Here is a 19,031-nt window from a genome sequence, read left to right on the forward strand (position 1 = left end):
CGCTGCACGGGCCACACGGTGATCTGTGTGCAAACGCAAGGAAAAGCTAAAATGTGTATGGCAACAAGTAACTAACATACACCAGGGGCAGTTTCTCCCTCCCCACGTTGCAGCTTCTGGAATTATTCTGGCAACACAAACAAGTGTAAATGATTAACTGGTTGTCAGGAATACTTTGTACTCGCCGCAGCGAGCACTCTCTTCCCACAAATTCCCCCAGCTGAGTCTCCGAGTCGCTGAATTCCAGCCTCCTGACAACACACTTTCTCATTCTTTCCTCATGAATTACCCAGTTTACACAAAAATATGCCCAATCCCAGGAAAAAAACCCCAACATTATTTGCGCAAATAGTCATTGCTTCCAAGTTCAAGCATATGCAAGCTTCCAAGATCGCTTTTGTACTGAGAACCCCGTTTCTGGGGGAGGGATTTGACCATCGCAAATATGTCATAATTTTATATGCATAGGCAAATATGTGCACAATTTAATGCACATAATATGTGCACACACAAACATATACAAATTTATGAGTAAGTGAACATTCAGTGTGGTTCCAAATGCAGAGGAGCTGGTGACCACGTCACAGCACTTCTCCATCTACGGAGAGTCAATCAGAGGTCCTAAACTCACGCAGTCATTCTGGTAAGGAGCATTTTTATCTGCAAATGAAATAAAAATCTATATACTATGACATTTCCCATATTTTTTCTGGAAGAGTTTCAGCTGGTCAAGACACGAACAGCTGAACTGGAAAATTCTAGAAGCTAATCATTGCACTTTAGGCCAGAAAATTTCCAAATAGGGAGAATGTAATTTTTGAACAAATCCTGATTAGAAGATGAAAAAAATAGTAGAAGGTTTATTTTTCCCAAGGAAGATAAATGGAAGAAGTCATTCCAAGAAGTTTAACTTCATTTCACTTCTACACATGTGTATTTTGCATTTTCAGAGGATTTGCTTTTATGTTGTTTACACTTCTCTACAGTTTCTCTCCACAGGGAAAAGAAGATGAAGGAGAAAGGTGACAGAGGAGAAAAGAAACCCTGAATTTCTTCAAATCTATCTTTTCTCAACTGAAGTCCCCAGCAGGAAGCAAAGCGGGGAGCATCCAGGAAGAAGAATAGCATGGAGAATCTTTACTGGAGCATCAATTGGCAGAAAATCAGCACGTTTTCCTCCGGTTTTCTGAAGTACATCTTACAGACACACGTATAACTTGCAGGATGAGAGCTTTTAAAAGCATAACATGACTTAACCACTGGAATTTAGGCCCCTACATCCCCTGCTGTGCTTTCTGAAAATGGCACTGACAGCTCCAGAAAAATCAACATTTAGTTTATCTGAAAAGTTCAGCGCATTGAGAGGGATGTTCTAGGCATTATACAAAACATTTTAAAGAAAGCCACTTCTGCTACTGAACAAAAGCTTTGCTGAAGTTACCGGTACAACCTTGTACACCAAAGACAGCGGTAAAATATATAAAGTGACAAAGCAAACAACCACCACCCTACTCCCCTCTCCCATGCAGACAAATACAGAAAAGCTTAAAAACAAAAGAAATAAACTCATCCGGTCTTTTTACTCCAACTATTTTACATTTCTTAGGGAAAAATCTTGGGTTTGGCACATGCCAAGTATTATAAATGAACATTTATGAAGACACATGTATCCCTTGGATGGACATCATACTCTCAACCAGTTTGTAAGCAGTTCGCCAGCAAGTGTCGTTGATGCCGAACAAGACCTTTCTGCCAGCCTCTCAGGTGGGTTCAGCTGGCAAAGAAAATAAAAGCAATGAAATAAAAGTTTCAAAGCAAAACACATTTGTTTTTTGCTTGTCAAAAGGAAATACCATTTAATCTGTTACGTGTTTTATTATAGCTGCTAATGAAACTTCACTGGTAAACTGTATTTGGAGAAGTCCCGGGTCACAGTTCCAAATACAATCTACTGAACAAACAATTCAGCCAGATGTGGGAAGAACTAAGAACTAGGCAATTTCAGACCGATATAGTTGAATAACAGCTGTATTAAAAAGACTTTTTTTTTCCCAATATGAATATACATCACAGAAAGAAATGCTTGTCCTCAAAGCTGCATGCCAATACAAGCTCTCCAAACGCTCTATTTCTTTATTGACATTTTTATGTGTGAACTTGCATATACATCCCAGTAGGTGACCAACATATTCTAATACTCTGAAATAAAAATTGCAATATTATTTTGCCTATCTCTGCTTGTTAATTTAGAACTCAACCTCATATTGCTCTGCACATATAAATGAACATCACATAAGAAAACTTAGGGTAGACTAGAAGGTATTTTGACGTACGGTGATAACTGATTATTTTCTTTTTTCCCCCATCACAGTGGTACTATAACTTATCAGCTTATTGATATTTATTGTAATATAGCACCTTGAAATGTATTACCATTCCTGGAAATAACCTTTTCTGACACTAATTTCCCAAGTATTTAATACAACCTTTTGGATAAATACGTAACACTGTCTATGCTACAGTTACATACCTGCACCAAGTGTCAATGACATTGTATAACATGACATAGTTTTTATCAGGGGCAACCTTCATTAATGCCATTTGAGCTTGCAATCCTAAAAAGCCAGCACTAATCTAAAAAAAACCCAGGGGACTGCTAAATCCCAGTAAGAAGATTGGTGACCTAGTCCCGATTCTGGCACCAAACCAAATTAGGGGTTTTGCCTTCTACATCAGCAGCACTGCCAGCACACGAGCTCTGAGCGTCCCAACATGCGCGCCACACAGTTTGCATGCTTAGGAATAAAGCGAGCACTTTGTTCATGGGAGTGCAAAGCAGCAAAAGGGGACACCTGAGACATAATAAACACTCTGGAGCACGTCTTTATACGTGGAAGCCTAAGAGCCACGGCTGCGTGTGCACAACGGCTACAGAAATACCTGTCAAGCGTGACGATTATCAAATGCTCGGGCATCCCAAGTGCACCAACAGAATTCGTACTGTAAAAATTGAGATCTGCTAACAGTTTACAAGCATTGCTCTTCAATAAAAGGTAAAAAAACAGTGGATACTGTTTCTCAAACAGCAGTTCCATTCTCAGCACATCGATTCGTCTCACACATTTGCTAAATCTTGACATAAAATAATAAACCGTATTCCACGATTCTGGAGGCTTTTCAACAGAGGAAAGTACCCCCCCTTGCTCAGCTTTCTTAAGAACACAGATTGTTTGGGCTTGGATTTTAACCAGATGTGCAGCTGATCCGCTGGCTTAATGCCTCCTGCCTGCCCCACCGCCTCCTGCAAGACACTCTGCGGTAACTCAGGCGGGTCTCTTGGGATTCAGTACAGCAGTTGAAGCTTTCCAGTGGGGGTTACAAATATAAATATTTTCCTTATTCTACCTATACTTGGATGAGCTCAGCAAACGCTCATCTCTCCTGTGTAACTGCTAACTATGCACAAGCCTAGCACCGACACAGCAAAGGGAACCAACTGCTATACCCGTACCATAAATAGTTACTGGCATATATCAGCAAAAAAATCAACCATAAACATTTTGTTTATTTTCAGCTGAAAAAAAGCTCTACTGTCAACATAGTCCGATTTACAGAGTAATCTTGCCATATGAATTTAAAAGCCACAGAGCTCTCCCTGACCTACATTGCCAGGCTGGAGGGAAAAAAACCCAACAAAACATCACACAAAAACCATAGCACAGAAAGATGCTCTTGCGACAGGAGAGGCGGCACGATGATCAGGCTTTTAGATTTGGGGTACCTTAGATAGTATCACACCATCAAAGCTGGGGTTGTCAAGAAAAACCACGTAGCTTATTCTCAAGCTATATCCAAGTTTTATCCACTTCAGAGCAAAATAATTTCTGCCAGAGCAAGATAAACCATGAGAGACAGACCTCGCTGCCTATCAAAGCTTTGCTTTACAAGCAGGTATTTCCTCACCACCCAGTCCCATCTCTGATATTTTATTCACTGTATCAACAAACAGGGATAAGAAAACATAAAAGCAGCCCAACAAACACCACGTGGGGCTCAGATGGAAAAAATCACCCATATGAGGTGTTAGGATTTTATATGACAGTTAATATTTTTAGGAGACGATAATAAAGCGAACATTTACTTAGATTTGGTTTGGAAACAGCAACTCTAGGTGTTAACACGGGGACAGCACCTATAAAACGGGAACAACTAGCAACAGAGTTGGAGATGAATTCAGATGGCTCGGTCGGGAGCTGGAGCAGGTAACAGGCACTCGAGTAAGGTGGAAACGGGGCAGGAAACATGACAAAGTGCAGGGAAGCTCGGCAGAAGCGTGACCGGGCAACGATAAGAAAATCAGCAACTTCTCTGGGAGGATGGGCATGGGGGAGATGGGGGAATGGACACACTGTCCAGAAATAGCAGGAGGCTTTAAAATATAACTATTCATTTAGGGAAGGGAAAAGGGTAAGCAAAGCCCTGCATCCACTGTTTGTGATTTCTATTCCAGCAGCGCTTAAAAACGCGTGTGGAGGTTGGGTGCACCCCAGTCAAAAGCGGCAGGCGCTCTGGTGCGAGGACCACCCTGGGTGATGTACCTGGAGAAGACAAATGTGGAGGGACTGACACGGGCTCACCCTGGTGAGGCCATCAGCAAGGACGGTGCCAAGGGCAGGACCCCTGGAGCCCACAGACCTCTATCTGTCCGGGGTAAAAGGCAGGTAAAATATCATCCTCTCGTGGGCTCCTGCAAACAGGTTAACCAGCAATGAGCCCTGCAGTACCTGGGTTTGAGCGTGCATGACCAAAACATTTTTAAAAACTTTGCCAGATGGAGAACAAGCTCCTGTTGCCTGGCTTCTGTCCAACTGGTGCACCAAGGGGAGGGAACCAGAGGCAACATTTCACTAGGAAGTTTTCAGCTAATCATTTATTCCCTAGAAAATGCAGTTTCAGGGCAGCTGAAACTATTTGTCAATGTAGGTCCACCTCTCTCAATAGTTTTCACCATTATGAAAAATGGCTGATGTCTCCCAAGTATCAAAATGAAGATTTTTGTCTGCTAAACCCATCATTTCACTGCCCAAATAATTTTCAGAAACTATTAATGAAAGGTAAGAGATAAGACTCGATGCAGAAAATTGATGTGGAGAGGACACATGCAAATATTTTTTTGTTTTGTTTTGTTATTTTAAACTTTTGGCATTTATTTTGATTGCGACCATGTCCTCTGCTGTGCCAAAAGGTGGAATTTAAAGCCCAAACCTGCTGTTTACTTGGTGTGACATCTGAAGGAGTGACTTGGGTTTAACTCTTGGTTCTCCTTTGATCTCTGTAAAATACTTGCATATTAACTGGAGGAAATACAAGAGACCCCGGCTGTCTAATCACTTAGGTGTGTTTTCCTACCAAGGTTATGAGAGAGCTTTTCCTTGAATATCACGCAACCCAGATGTTCCCAGCTGCAAGGAGCTGTGGGGGAGCTGGGGGGGCTGAGCCTCTCCTGGCAAGGAGGAAACGCTCCAGCCCCACAAATGTCACACCAGCATCCTCCTTCCGCCTTTTGGAATTTCCAAAACGCTTGGCTCAACCTGAAGTGCTTTTTTTTTTTTAATTTAGATTTCTTTAGCTTCAGTGAAAAACCTTTAAAAAATAGAATAATAATAAAAACCACTAAAAAGGTAACCCTATCATGTTTATTTTTGTTTCAATTACCAAATTGAAGCAAAAAGCCTTTTTCTGTTCAGCCTCTCAGTTGATTATTATGAGCTGGACAACATCAGTATCGATTTCCAGAACATTATGCTTCCTGAATTGACAAGTATTTTAACTCATAAAAAGCTGCACACAGTATTTGGAAAAAGCAAGCCAGAAGAGTTGTGTATTAACTCTATTCAGCTGGAACACATTCGGGCAATACTGAGACTCCCACTGACATGTGTCAGGTAACATAGATCTTAACTGAATCCCCTGGCTAATCTAAGTCAGCCCTAATTAGCGGGTCCGGGGACAGAAAACATTCTGTGTAACAACGACAAAGCATCTCAACCCAGTCACGTTTACTGAAACACGTCCCGGGGAAGGAACGAAAACCTAAAACAAAGCTCTTCATATTAAATTAACTGAAATGTAAGCAACGAGTAGGTCAAAAGGAAAAGACTTATTAAAAAAAAATTCCCTCTTGCATTCAGTAATCAGTTTCACATGTAAAGCCATTTGCAAGAGACTGTGTGGAATTCATTAAACAATTAAAATGTGCAGGGGGTAACTGAAACTGTACCCTCCAGAAAGCAGAGTGCATCTTATTACAGAGGTTTCCTTCCTGACCTTAAAGCCTACCTCAAAATGGATGAGAAATTCAATGTTATTAAACTTCCCGTGCAAAAGCGGCATGCAGGTCCCGAGATGGCTCCTGGGGAAGGGTTAGCTCCAACGCTGCGCGGGGAGGGGGACGACGGGGCCAGGCATTTCCCCACTGCCACGCAGAAACACAGAAGGGTTTGTCCTCCAGAGGTAGTCTTTGCAAGCCAGATTTGGAAAACCAGGAAGAGAAACACATGCAGCTTTGAAGTCAGCCATCGCTCTCTTTCATTTCTGGCCGTGCTGGCAGAGCAGAAATAAGTCTGCTTGTTCTCTATTCTTCAAAGCCTGTCCTATGACCATCTTTCACGACTTATTTTTTAAGGAAGCGTCCATGTACTCTCACTTTTTAAAAGGAAAAAGAAAAGTTCATGTGAAATGCAACACTCCATCCTATTTGAGAATCCATTTATTTCACATCCATTTTGTCTCCAAAAAGGAGTTTCAGCACATACTTGTACAGGGCAGAAGGGGACCCCGTTCATTCCAGTCTGCCTCTGTCCGTGTTATTTATAAACTCTGCTTTTAGATGTACAGAAATAAAACTTCTCATCTTTTCAACTCAAGCATGCTACCGTGAAGTTACCTGAGCATGTGGGGAAACCCATTAAGAACCCGGGGTCTCCATCAGGGAGGAAGCCACCAGAGGTTCATTACAAAGGCGTAGCAGCGGCTACAGCATGGGACACCCAACTACTGCCCAGGTCCCAGCGGCAGCATGACTGAGAAAACTGGATAAAAAAAAAAAAAAACAAGCCCAAACACAGTGTATTTTTACCAGTCCCCTCCTACCTCAGCTGACCCCCACCCACCACGAAGAGGGGATACCAGCAATGCTTTCTGAGACGTCAGCTTTCCATGTTCTCTGCAGCCTATCTCAATCCTATGGCAACTCTGTTCGATGTAGGGCTGCAGAGATGCCACAGGCGGGCTGCGACGGAAACATTTGTTTTCATTTACTGGTGTCCTGCACAATAAGAAAGTCTGGGCGGTAGAGGAATGAAGAAAGAACGTAAATTACCAATGGGCTCAGACAGCCGAGCCTTTGAAAATTAAATCTAATTATTTTACCACTTATTTAGACAGATTATGTTAGAGCTTCCTGATCTCACTTTGCAATTAATAACATGTATATGTTTAGAGAAGAAACCATGAAGGCAAATTCCAACTTGTTTTAGGAAGACACTTCCAATTAGGCTACGTGTAAGGGAGAGGATGACAGCTGGTTCCACTTGCATCTTTTAATTAAAATGCAGTAGTCTAGATAACAGAAAATTGAGATGGGGCAGAGAGGGAAGAGGAGGGAAATCAGTCCTAGAAATAGCGTAATTGTACTACAGCACTTGAAAACCCCTACTTAAAGTGGGAGGAACCCAGAAATCAGTTATTTCTGCTTGCTTTCTTATATTGTAGGAAAAGCCTGAACTAATGTGTTCACTGTCTTTTTTAAGATGATCTGAAATCAATTTGCAGTCTTAGATCTTGCTTTATCTTTGGTTCTTCAAACGAACAAATACAAAGTATAGGTCTAGCTGGCTTAACAGAGACGTCTTCAGCACCCTCTTTGCAGTGCAGTTTTGGCCCCTGCAGCTGTGGACTTGGCCGCTTTTGACAAAGAGCATTTCTGATCTTGATGCTGGCTGGGAGAGTGCAATGAAGAGCCTAAGGAGAACTGCTTCCAGCAGAGGTGGACGTCTAGGTGGAAACCACCGCTCAGCATCCCTCTGAGCAGACTGTGTTGACTCCTGTGACTGAGCCCATTAGAAACCTCCAGCTTCTTCATGATGTGGGAGAACCACTTAGTGATCCTTAGGCTGGTTTTGTTTGATAGAGTACCAGGGACAACGTCAATGTACAGCAAATACTTCTGCTCCAAAAGCCAAGAGCTGTCCCTGGACAGGCAAAGCACCATTAGGTGGCCATCCCACCTCTGACAGGAAATACCCATCTTAAATAAGCCCACCGCTACCATCTGTAGGCTCCCCAACGAGAGCAGCCGTGGGGGGTACAGATGGTAACGCTTCTGGTTTATGGATTTGGAGGAAGATGAATGAACAGGTTGGGTTACCTACCTAACCTGGTTTGGGCTTGTAATGTCTTACTGCATGAATGACTTTCTGGGTCAGGACAGATAGAGCAGACGGGCAGGGGCCTCAAGGGAAAGCTTTTACCTGGCATTTGCTTAAGATCCTTCCACCGAAAGGATACCACATTAGATGAACCACTGTTAACCTCAGCTTTGAGGTTACCTCTGCTACATTTTCCCCTGTAGATACGACCTCATACAATATGAAAAACTCCTGGTGTCACAAATGCAAAGTACTGGATGTGAGAGAGACTGAAAGATACAGCAGAAGGCAGTGAAGATGCTCAACATTAAATATGGAATAAGAAAGAGGGGCTTCTGAAACAAAGGACACCAAGTGGATAATGGATTAACCAAACCCGCCTCAGAAGCATCTCAATCTGTGAGTATGTGCAGTTTTGGCTGTCAGGTCATTAACTGGATGAACACATAATTGAAAAGCTGTAGGTTGTGCTCTACTTGAGAGCAATAAGCTCCTTTAAATGATATTAATATTTAACATATATAAAAGCATTTGTCATTTGCAAAGCATTTTATAGAGTAACTGATGGATTCTATAATGATCTCCAACTCCCAGACTAGGGAATGCAATTCTGGAGGGATAAATATCTGGCCCATGTCCAAATCAAGATTCACCGACAGAGCTACTATTCTAGCTCAAAATTAGGTTTCTAAGTTTCTGGTACTTCTAGATTACACTGCTTTGTAGCCTTCAGTGGGTAGAAGCATGATACACAGACAGAGCTAGAAGACAGGAGCTGACAACATGGGATGACATTTCTGACTCACATCCACCGATTGTCACATCCCTGCCCTGGGCCACCATCCACACCGAAAGATACAGTTAAGTGGGTTAAACTCAAGGAATGGAAATATTAAATATTTGATTGACATGTGTTGTCTGCTCCTCTCCCCTTTCTTTTAAGGAATTAATCTTGGGGAATTTACTTTAATTTTGGGGAATTTACCGGCCTTCATAATTTGTTAGGTCTTTCAGCATACTTTTGTGTGTGTGTGTGTGTGTATTTCCCCAGTTTAAAAGGATACAGTAAGTTCACTTGTAGGTGATCCTTAAAAGATGATAGCGTTTTTCTGAAATGTGACAGATTATTTCTCATGCTGCAGCACTGAGTTTCTCTGAAACAGCCACAGAACTTTGTTATTACACGAAATTACCGTAGGAGAATCTCACCTTCAGCCTCCTACATGGTTTCCTGAGATGTCTCCTGAGACAGACCCTCAGTCTCCCTGCCCTACTAACTCCCCTTGTATATACTTTTTCTCCCTGGGAGAAAAAAGCACAGTGAAAGTCACATCATTTCCCTTGACTGGACACAGTATCCTTTTGCTGTAGCTGAACTTTATGCACATGGAATGTGGACTTCCCTGGGGATCTACCAACGTTCCCATGGGCCAGAGTCGGCTGTGCCAGAGAAGGACCTGCAGTTGCATCCGCAATACACACAGTATGCTGACAATACCACCTAGGAAGGATGCCAAGTCTGGATTGTCCATTTAAGGTATGCAAATGCATGCATCACTCCATTTGCACTTGCTCCCTGAAATATCTGTGCCTCCTAAACTGCTCCCTGAAATATTTGTGCCTCCTAACTAACTTCTGTTTCAATGCACCCAATGGTCTGCTCATCATCATAGCTTTGTCATTTGAGAATTCATCCTTTTAAAAGCTCTATTCTCATCAATATTACACTCTGCCTAGGAAGTCTAACCATTTTAGAAGCAGATAAAATGATTATTGATGACAGTCAATACAACTTCAAAATATTTCAGCAGTGCAAGTAGAAAAAAATGCATACAAAATTTATATTGGACATTATTCAAGAGGTATTCAGAACTTGCAGAGCAGAGAAATCTGACAAGCAATAAAACGTGATGGCTTCTATATGCTAGCATTTTGACACTTTAACTCCAACAGAGTCCAAGTTTAGCGAAAAAGTGAAACTTCCTAAAATAAAGTATTATTCACAGCATTTTTTTGCATAAGTGGAAGTCTAACATAACAAATCTCCCTTTCTGCTCCATCTTATATCCTCATAAAGCTCAGCCTGCTAGACAAGATTTCCATAGAAATCCTATTTGGTAAAATTTGCTTGATTGTATTCCAAAAAGTGACTCACATTTTATAACCAAGTGGCAAAAGCTGAAACGAGTGTGAGTCTTTCCATCAAAGCCAGTATTAGTCATTCTTCCAGCTTGATGGTTTGCACGCTATTCTTGACAGACAAAACCGGGACCGCAGGTCAAGAAATGACAATTTAATAGTCACAAAGTATGTGGCCAGATAGCTATTGCTAGTCTGAAGAAAACAACACAGGACTTGGCCAGTGAAACTAAAAGATACTCGACAGCATGACTGCAAAGTTGCTGTAAGAGTAATAAAATCACCGCTCCTGTGTTAGCATAGAAAAAGTTGGCCCAAACTGTAAAGCCACGGCTAAATAAAAATCATAAGGTTCTTCCTCACCTGCCACTCTCCAAAGCACTTAAAACAAGAGCGGCTGGAGGATGCAAGGGCTGAGCGCAATCTGATTGTAAAGACATCAGGCACCGGCTCCTGGTCAGGTTCCCTTCCTCTGCCCTCTCTCCTTCTTCGTGTCCCTGTGGGTTCCCCTTTGAGGCCTGCAGACTATCCTATCTCCCCTTTTATACTCTTCTGCTCTCCCCAGGTGGCTTTTCTTCCCCATCGCACCCTGTGGTTGCTCAAGGAGGAGCCCTCCAACACACACCCTTCCCCTCCCAGACACTGCTTGTGGCCTCCTGACCTAAAGCAGGCTCAGGACAGGCTGGTCCACTGCCCAAAGACCACCTCAGTGACACGGCTGGAAAGGCTGAATGGAAAAATGGGTTCACTCTAAGATGCTGAATTTACTCATGCTCATTATGAGAATTCACTCATGCTCTGCTTCTCCATGGCCTTCTGGAGTTGAAGGCAAGGCAACCTCTTAGCACGGGTCTGCCCGCAGGCACAGACTGGTTCCTAAGTGACAATGCGGCAAAGATCATCCCTCCCAAAAGTAGGCTCCTGGCAAAGTCCCAGCAGGGAAGGCAAATTTCCTGACAGAAAACCACCCGCAACTTTCTGCCAGTAATGTTCAGACACAGTTATGATTCACAGGTATCATGGAGAAGCACACAAAACCCACACTCTCACTGCTATTTGGTCCTTCTGACATTTCCCCTGCCTCCCCTGGGTGTCCCTCGTGCCCCCGCTAATCTCACGGTGGTCAGAATTACTGTTTGGACGGTGACTCAATGTGAGTCTGAACTCAGCAGAGTACCAAGGAAAAGAGAAGCCCTATGGGATCAAATCCTTCTTTGTCTATGGGCTTTGCTGCCCATAATTCATTTTCTGCGTTCTGTTGTGGCATGTACTGACATAAAATTAATCCGAAGTCTCTGGCTGTTCCAGGCACTGCTCACAATCCCTCATCCATCTCAAATCTGTGCAAGGTCTTCAACCACCAGCGAAAATAACGGAAGCATCTCTGTGCTTGGCATTGGCGAAATATCAGGCTATTCAGTCCTGTGCTTGAATTAAGAATCTAATTTCAACTATTTTCCTCCAGACTGGATGAAAAAAAGAAGACAAAAAGCAGTATACCTCTACTTCACATGCATATTCCGATCCATCCAGGAGTGTCACTTTGCACTGCATGTTTTTTGGTTTCTTGACGATCTTTAGAGGAGACTTGGAAAGTTTGCTAGACGATGATTTTTGAGAGAGCTTGTCGTCTTCCAGCTGCTGGTATTCCAGCTGTTTTGCACTTGCAGCAGCAAACTCCTGTTCTTTGTCTGTGGCCTGTAAAGAAAAAGAAAGATACTTTTTGAAGTGAGACAAACGAATCATGCCATGAAGTACACTATGCACCCTGCACCCACGCATTTAAGTAAGCCTAGCGTGAGGCTTGGACGAGAAAGCCCCTGATGCAGGACAGAGCCTTCTTCACCTATTGAAAAGATTTCCCGTACTGCCCATATTACTCCCAGCCCTCTCTTTTACTCCAAAAGGTACAGAATACCTATGGAGGAGGGACATGCATGAAAATACTTTAGGCTTCTACTCTTTCCACAGGTACAAAATCCGCCTTGGACTTCTTGGACCTGTTTTTTTGGTCTGTGGAAAGGCTGTAAAATGGGTAAACGTTGTGATGAACAGATATTCCTACAGTTTGTTGATACTCCTTTTGAGTCCTGTACCTATTAAATCATATGATGCTTCCATGGTGTCATACAGAACAGGAAAAGACCGTCAGGTGTGCACTAATTTCGCTGTCAGTGAGAAAACAGTCCCCTGAATGAGGGCACGCATCTCCCCATGACAGTGTGAATTCGCAGGGGGATGCTGACATGCCTGGGAGAGCGAAAGGCTCCCCAAGCACCCGAGCAAAGGGTTAAACGAACAGGATGGAAGCGAAGGGCCAAACAACTTTTATGTGCAGCCAGCTGGCTAATGGATGATAAGTACAGGATGAGAGGCTGAATTTTGCTCTCTGCAGATGCCCGGTAAGTCCCCCAAGCTGGCAAGAAGAAGGTGCTATTTGAAAGACAAATATACTGCAGGGAAAAGGGGCATGAAGAGACAACCACAGTTACTTTGCTTGGGTTTATCTGAGGGTCAGACCATCTGAAGAGTTACCGTGATACAGCACAGCCCAAGGTCCTCTCCATGGCACTAGATGAAAGCCAGACCAGCTCTACAGCATTTCGCCTTTCCTAGCAACAGCACTGTGCCGCAGTCATTACCTTTCTCATCAGTTACGTCCCTGATAGTCTCCAAACAAAACCTCAACAGCAGTGCAGTAATGTCTAAGCTAAAGCTTAAATAAAATAAAAAATAAAAGAAAAGAAAACTATCATCTTTCCGTTATCTCATTATAAGGAAAAAGATATAACTGGTTTGGCTCTGAATGATTTCAGTGTAATAAGCAACAAACATTGCATATTGTAAATTAATCCTCCAAGTCTGTTTCCATTCATTGTATATAATAAAACGTCATGAGAAGGCAGCAAATCTGTCCAAAGGCTTTAATCTGCTTTGAGACCAGAAGAACCTAGCATCATACAACCAGCAACAACAGTGCACGGCTAAATCACAGGGAACTCTCCCCGAGAGATTTCGTAAAAACAAGCCATAAGCTTCCGCTCTGCCTTCGGGTGAATGGGGGGAAGAGGAATTTGGAGTCGGCTGTGCTACTGACAGCGCCAGCTCCCACCAAAGCCCCAACAAACTGCAAAGAGGTGAGGCAAGACCCCAGGCTCCTCCTTTCCCTGCAAGAGAGGACATAGCAATAGTCTCCTGGGCTTCCCTGGGTGGAGAAACTAGAAGAAATTGGGACTAGAAAAATAAAAAAAGCAAGAGCTGCTTTCAAAATGCACATCATCCCCTGAGCTGTGAGTGTTCTTCCCCAGGAGCAGCCCAGCACCAACCGGCTCTTCTGCCATCTAGCTCCAGGACTGGAGGACTTTCTCCTTCCAGCACTTGGACACCAGCTCTATGTCTGGACATCAAGGTCCTTGCATACATTGTAGGCTGGCAGGAGATGAAGGGCACAACATATGTCAGCGAATTAGCTGTTCGCTGAGCATTTAACGCTCACGTTCGCTGTGACGAAGGGGAAGAGTCCCCCAGGCTCAGAGCAAGGCTTGAGTCCAGCTACGCCTCTACCACAACTGCGGCCAGCTGGCAAGTGGTCCAACCTACTGCACCAGGAGAAAAACAAGACTGAAGATGTCTCCTCCCAGGGCCTCTGTGAACAGTTGTGATTCTGCTGATGGACAGAGGGGGTCTCTGATGATTTCCGTACGTTTTGTTGAAGAAATCTGTCATGGAAGGTGCACGTGTGTAGGTGCAAAAGTGGTAGATATATACCTTCATCGCCAGTGGGTCCTTAGTTTCACATGTGAGAATTAACACTCTGCACCAACAAAAAAAACCCAACAACCAAACCACCCCCACCAAACAGATGTACAGAAATAATCTTTTTAAAGAAAACAGGAAAGCTGCTTGAGAGAAAAGCCCACAAGGGCACCCATCAGCCATTTAAGTTTTGGAAGCATCTTCAGCCTACAAACAAATTCGATGAATCCTTATGGATCGGTGATTATTTTCCTTCACACAAAGATACTTGGTAACTCAAGACTACAGCAGAAATTTGCTTATTTATATTTTTTTTTAATGATATTGAGGTTATTTTGTTTGTTAAGGTTCCTGTCTACATTAAGATCAGGGGAATGTGTCTCGGTTAAAATCATACAAAGGATTTTCTCTCATTTGTCTAGAGAACAAAACATGCCAAGAACTATTAGAGAAGATCCCCCAAACTATGCTGACATGTTCAGGCACTGAGGTACTTTCAGACTGTATTAAGCCTCTTCTTCCTAAAGAAACCTGACATCCTGGTATCTAGGAAAAAAAAAGCGGTCAGTGAAAAACTCATGTACTCAGTGAATTACTTAGAACTCTGCAAGCATAGTTGCATTTTCTCCTAAATTCTTCCCCAAGATACCTTTGTGCTATATTTTTGCAATATTTTCAGTGTTGTGGACTAAATTCTAGTGCAGCACAAGTTACTCAAGGGTTTGTGTTTTTTGAGCATAAGCTCTCTCATCTCTATATTACTGTACCTTACCATGACACTATGTTCAACTCTTTCTGAAGCTGGACCCCCCTCTCGAAGCAAGCCTTTGGAGTCACAGGATTCAGCAGTAATGATCTTTGACACTTCTCAGCTTCTCACTGGGGTAAGAAGTGGTATTACCAAGCTTGTGCAATGCATGAATCTCATCTACTTATGATAGTTGCTCCAAAATGTCCATGGCCAACCCATGCGATGCCTTCAAGCTCATTTTCAACAAGATAGGAAGGCAGGAAGATCGTAAGATTGCATTATTATACCTGATAGAAAGGATTCATTTCTGTAGTAACTGCCAATCTCAACATGAAAAAGCCTTTTTGTCTTCATAAAAATGTTCATTTTTATGTGTATAGAATGACAACAAAAAGTCACTGTCATGGATGGGTAACTTAAATCTTTCTTCCCAAGGTTCTCTCATATGAGTAATAGCAAAAATCATCAACTTCCTCACTGCGATTACAGATGGTGAGAGAATGATACCCATTACTCCTTCAATTCTTGGCTTTTTTAATGTCACCATTGCCAGTAGCTCTGTCTCTTAGTGCTGTGCTTACGTGGTTCTTTCGTGTGATGCAGGCACTTAAGCCACTACGAAATGTACTGGGCAGATCACTGCAGCTGGAATTGGCAGTCAGCTTACAACAGGGACTTTTGGCTTCAGTCTGGTGATCTCAATGGGAAGGTCTCACACGTCCTTCGCTAACCCAGTTCTTCTACCAAGGCTTCTACAGACACTGGCTCACAGGTCACCTTCTTTGGGAAAAGAAGGGATCACGCAGCACACAAGCACGTCTCAGGTCTCCAAACTCACATCTCCATACACACAGATGGACAGGTCTGGTGCCTAAGGGTGGGGTTTTTTTGTGGTTGTTTTGGAGTTTGTTTTGGTTTTTTTAAGATGAAAAGAAACTTTGGGCAGAAAGATTACTAAAGATGTCTGGAAGAACAAAATTAATAATACTTATGTCTAGGCCTGATAGAATTACACTTCAAATTAATGACCAGCTTGCACAGCACCTTTCTCTTTTCGACAAGCAGTCTGGCTCTTTTCCCCAAACAAATTACATGCGTTTTCTGATCAATTTAAGAGTTGTGCCAACACATAATCGGTGGATGTTGAAGCAAGAGCAGAGAGGTCTTTGGTGGGCATGGAGTGAGGCTGATCAAGGGTTATTAATGGTAAAAATGGTTAGCAATCAAAAAAAAAAAAAAGCAGTTCTTCCAATGGTTGCTCTTCAATAGCAACAAACAGCAGAAATTCTACCCTGCCATGTCTACCTCTTGAGATATTAGAAGTCAGACATATGACACCTCTTTTAATTTGGTCCCAGAAACATTTGTTATCCCAAGTATTTAGGTAATGCATCCCTAAATGAGGGAGATGATACAAAAATACTTTGTATCTGAAATTGCTTACACTCCCATTTTTTCCCCACCAACAGTAAGTTCGGACTGTAGCTCTGTGGATTAAAGCTTAAAACCCAAGACCACAGTCAGCCCCAAACAGCTTCTACAGGAGCACTTGTGCTGATTTTAAGTAACACCTTACGTCTGCTTGCTTCACCAGCACTGTCTCCCAGCTAGGTAAAATAAGTAGGATCCCACTTCAAACAATCTCAATTTTTTCAAGGGTGGAGGCGAGTAGGAGTTGGACTGACTCATTCCGTTCTTCAAAGGTGAGTGCGATCAGATGGGGGTCAGAACCTTACAGAGCTGAGGGATGCGATTTGCAGGTACCTCATTAATTGTGTGTCACTTACCCATGAAGAACAATGCCTGTTAATCCTATTGACTGGAAATCATTAACGGCAAAAAGAAAGCAGCTTCCGCAAATTTAATAAGTGCAACAATGAACCAAATGGAAAAGCATGCGATAGCTCTTCTGAAACCTATTACCTGAAAAGTTAAAGGAATTATAATGCAGTCATTTCAGAACTACAAGAAGCTTAAGGGACCACAGATTCTTCATGGCTCACACATCACACAAGCAAGCATGAAATCAGTTTTCAGCAGGTGTCGAAGAAATGAACTCTGAAAACATTTTCAGCTTCTTAAAAATTGGCACTGTTTGCTATTGAATGCAAATGCAAGATCGAAGATGTTTCCTGCTTAGTTAGTAAGACTGCCCTTATATTTAAGCATTGGAGGCAGAAATGAACTAGCAGTATCTGGGTTTAAGAAAGGCTTTTCTGTAAAATACTGGTACCACGCTTCGCATGAGATCTGGCTGGTGGCAACTGACACTGAAAGAACAGAGCAGGGCATGAATTTCGAAACATTCTGCATGAGAACTATTACTATTTAAATGCAAAAGACCAACCAGTCAAGATTTACAGCATCACACCAAGCAGCCCTCCATGCATATCTGAATGTATAATTTCCACAACTCGTTATCTCCCAGGAGCAGTAAGCGGGCACGTAGCTGGCTGCCTGCAGCGAGCATGCGTGCATGGGCTCCCTTACCTGCTCCTTCTTCACCGGTGTGCTGTGGGCTGCCACGGCCGAGAACTGCTCGAGCGCGTTTTGATGCTCTTCGCTCAGCTGCTGCTGCTGCTGCTGGTCCTGTGGCTGGGTCTCCGCCGCCCCTTGCTGTGCAGGGCGCTCCTGCTGATCCTGCTCTTTATCCTTGGACTCGGAGTCCGATCCCGATTCTGTAGTCATGGTTGGTTATTCTGTAAAACAAGGCGAGCAGATCGACTGAGTACGATCTCATAGCCGTGAATTTGTAGGCTAGGCTTACAAAATGGAGAAGCATCAGTCGCAAAGTTTCAGTCTTAACGTGCTCGGCCTTTAAAACTAAAGTGGCTATTACTGGCCCAACGAGGATCTCCAGGAAAGCTTCCCTGGTGCAAAAGACCAGGTCTAAACGCATCCGTACTCTGAGGAAGAGCACGTTGCCATAAAATCTTATTCTACATTATAATATACAGACTGATAGGAATTACGTTGAAGTTACATATAGACATACAGTTCTACATAGTTCATAATTCATAAAAGGAGAGTAACGCATTGAGAAAAGCTTGTGTGAATTAGGGCCCTAAATCCAATACGGTTCACTGCAGTTTGAGTTTCTAAGCCACGTGGAAACTTGTGAAAACATTAAATCTTTTGTTCTTTACGCTGAAGTCAACAGGGCTTGAACTCCTTAACACCTACATTCCCTCCTGGAAACGGACTCAAGTACTTCTGATGTTTCCAGGCAACATATATGCTAAAAACATGTGAAGTGGGCCCACCAACATCAGTGCAAGTGTACAACTGTCCTTAAGCACGGTTCTGTCCTTCCTGCTTGAATTAACCCATACTTCTGTCATTTCTTTCCAAGTGCTGGAGCATCCAAACCAGAAGATAAATACTTCCATTAAGTCATTCTAAGTGTTAGATTTAAAGTAAAGTGCACACGACTTTCCTTGACTATGAAAAGTCTGTTGGAACTTAAGTTTGTCCAGTACTAAAACAAAATGAAAACATCAGCAACATTCATTCAAAATCTTAACTATTTCAAGTACATAGTTTCATTACACTGTGATTACAAATACATGGTTGGCACCCAACTCTCAAACTACAGAGACACAAACCCCGACTTTAAAAAATACTGTGATTTTGTATCAAAACAAGGATTTGAAAGAGCAGACTCTGTGCCAGTTCAGCAAACAGAGTCTGCCTCTACGTTTGTCACTCGTACGTTCTTAGTCCTCGTGGTCTTATCCTGGAGCATTTTGCTTTTAAGCAACTCAAAACCAAACCGGTCTGTTGCAATCTATTTCTGTTCATCATCAGGCCATGACTTCTTTCAACCTGGTAACCATAGCTACCATGTAATTAGAAGCAGTTCCACAGAATATACATCTGCTAATTCTTCTGCCAGGAATTCACTGTCAACTCTTAACATACACTACAATGTTTACTACTAGAAACAGGTTTGTTAA

The 19,031-nt window shown here is 42.7% G+C and overlaps 1 protein-coding gene across 34 annotated transcripts in view; it reads right to left on the bottom strand.

Annotated features, from left to right (window-relative positions):
• EPB41L3 (erythrocyte membrane protein band 4.1 like 3) overlaps positions 1-19,031 on the bottom strand; it is a 96,502-nt gene that overhangs the window by 48,103 nt on the left and 29,368 nt on the right. For all 34 annotated transcript variants that reach the window (XM_054815702.1, XM_054815711.1, XM_054815708.1 and 31 more), the window contains exons 2-3: positions 17,566-17,774; positions 12,069-12,266 (exon numbers count right to left, since the gene is read on the bottom strand). In XM_054815702.1, the coding sequence (XP_054671677.1) occupies positions 12,069-12,266; positions 17,566-17,763 (396 nt within the window). In that variant the 5' untranslated portion in view covers positions 17,764-17,774. The remainder of the gene's footprint in view (positions 1-12,068; positions 12,267-17,565; positions 17,775-19,031) is intronic.

Source organism: Grus americana, chromosome 2 (genome assembly GCF_028858705.1).
Source record: "Grus americana isolate bGruAme1 chromosome 2, bGruAme1.mat, whole genome shotgun sequence".
Classification (NCBI taxonomy): Eukaryota; Metazoa; Chordata; class Aves; order Gruiformes; family Gruidae; genus Grus; species Grus americana.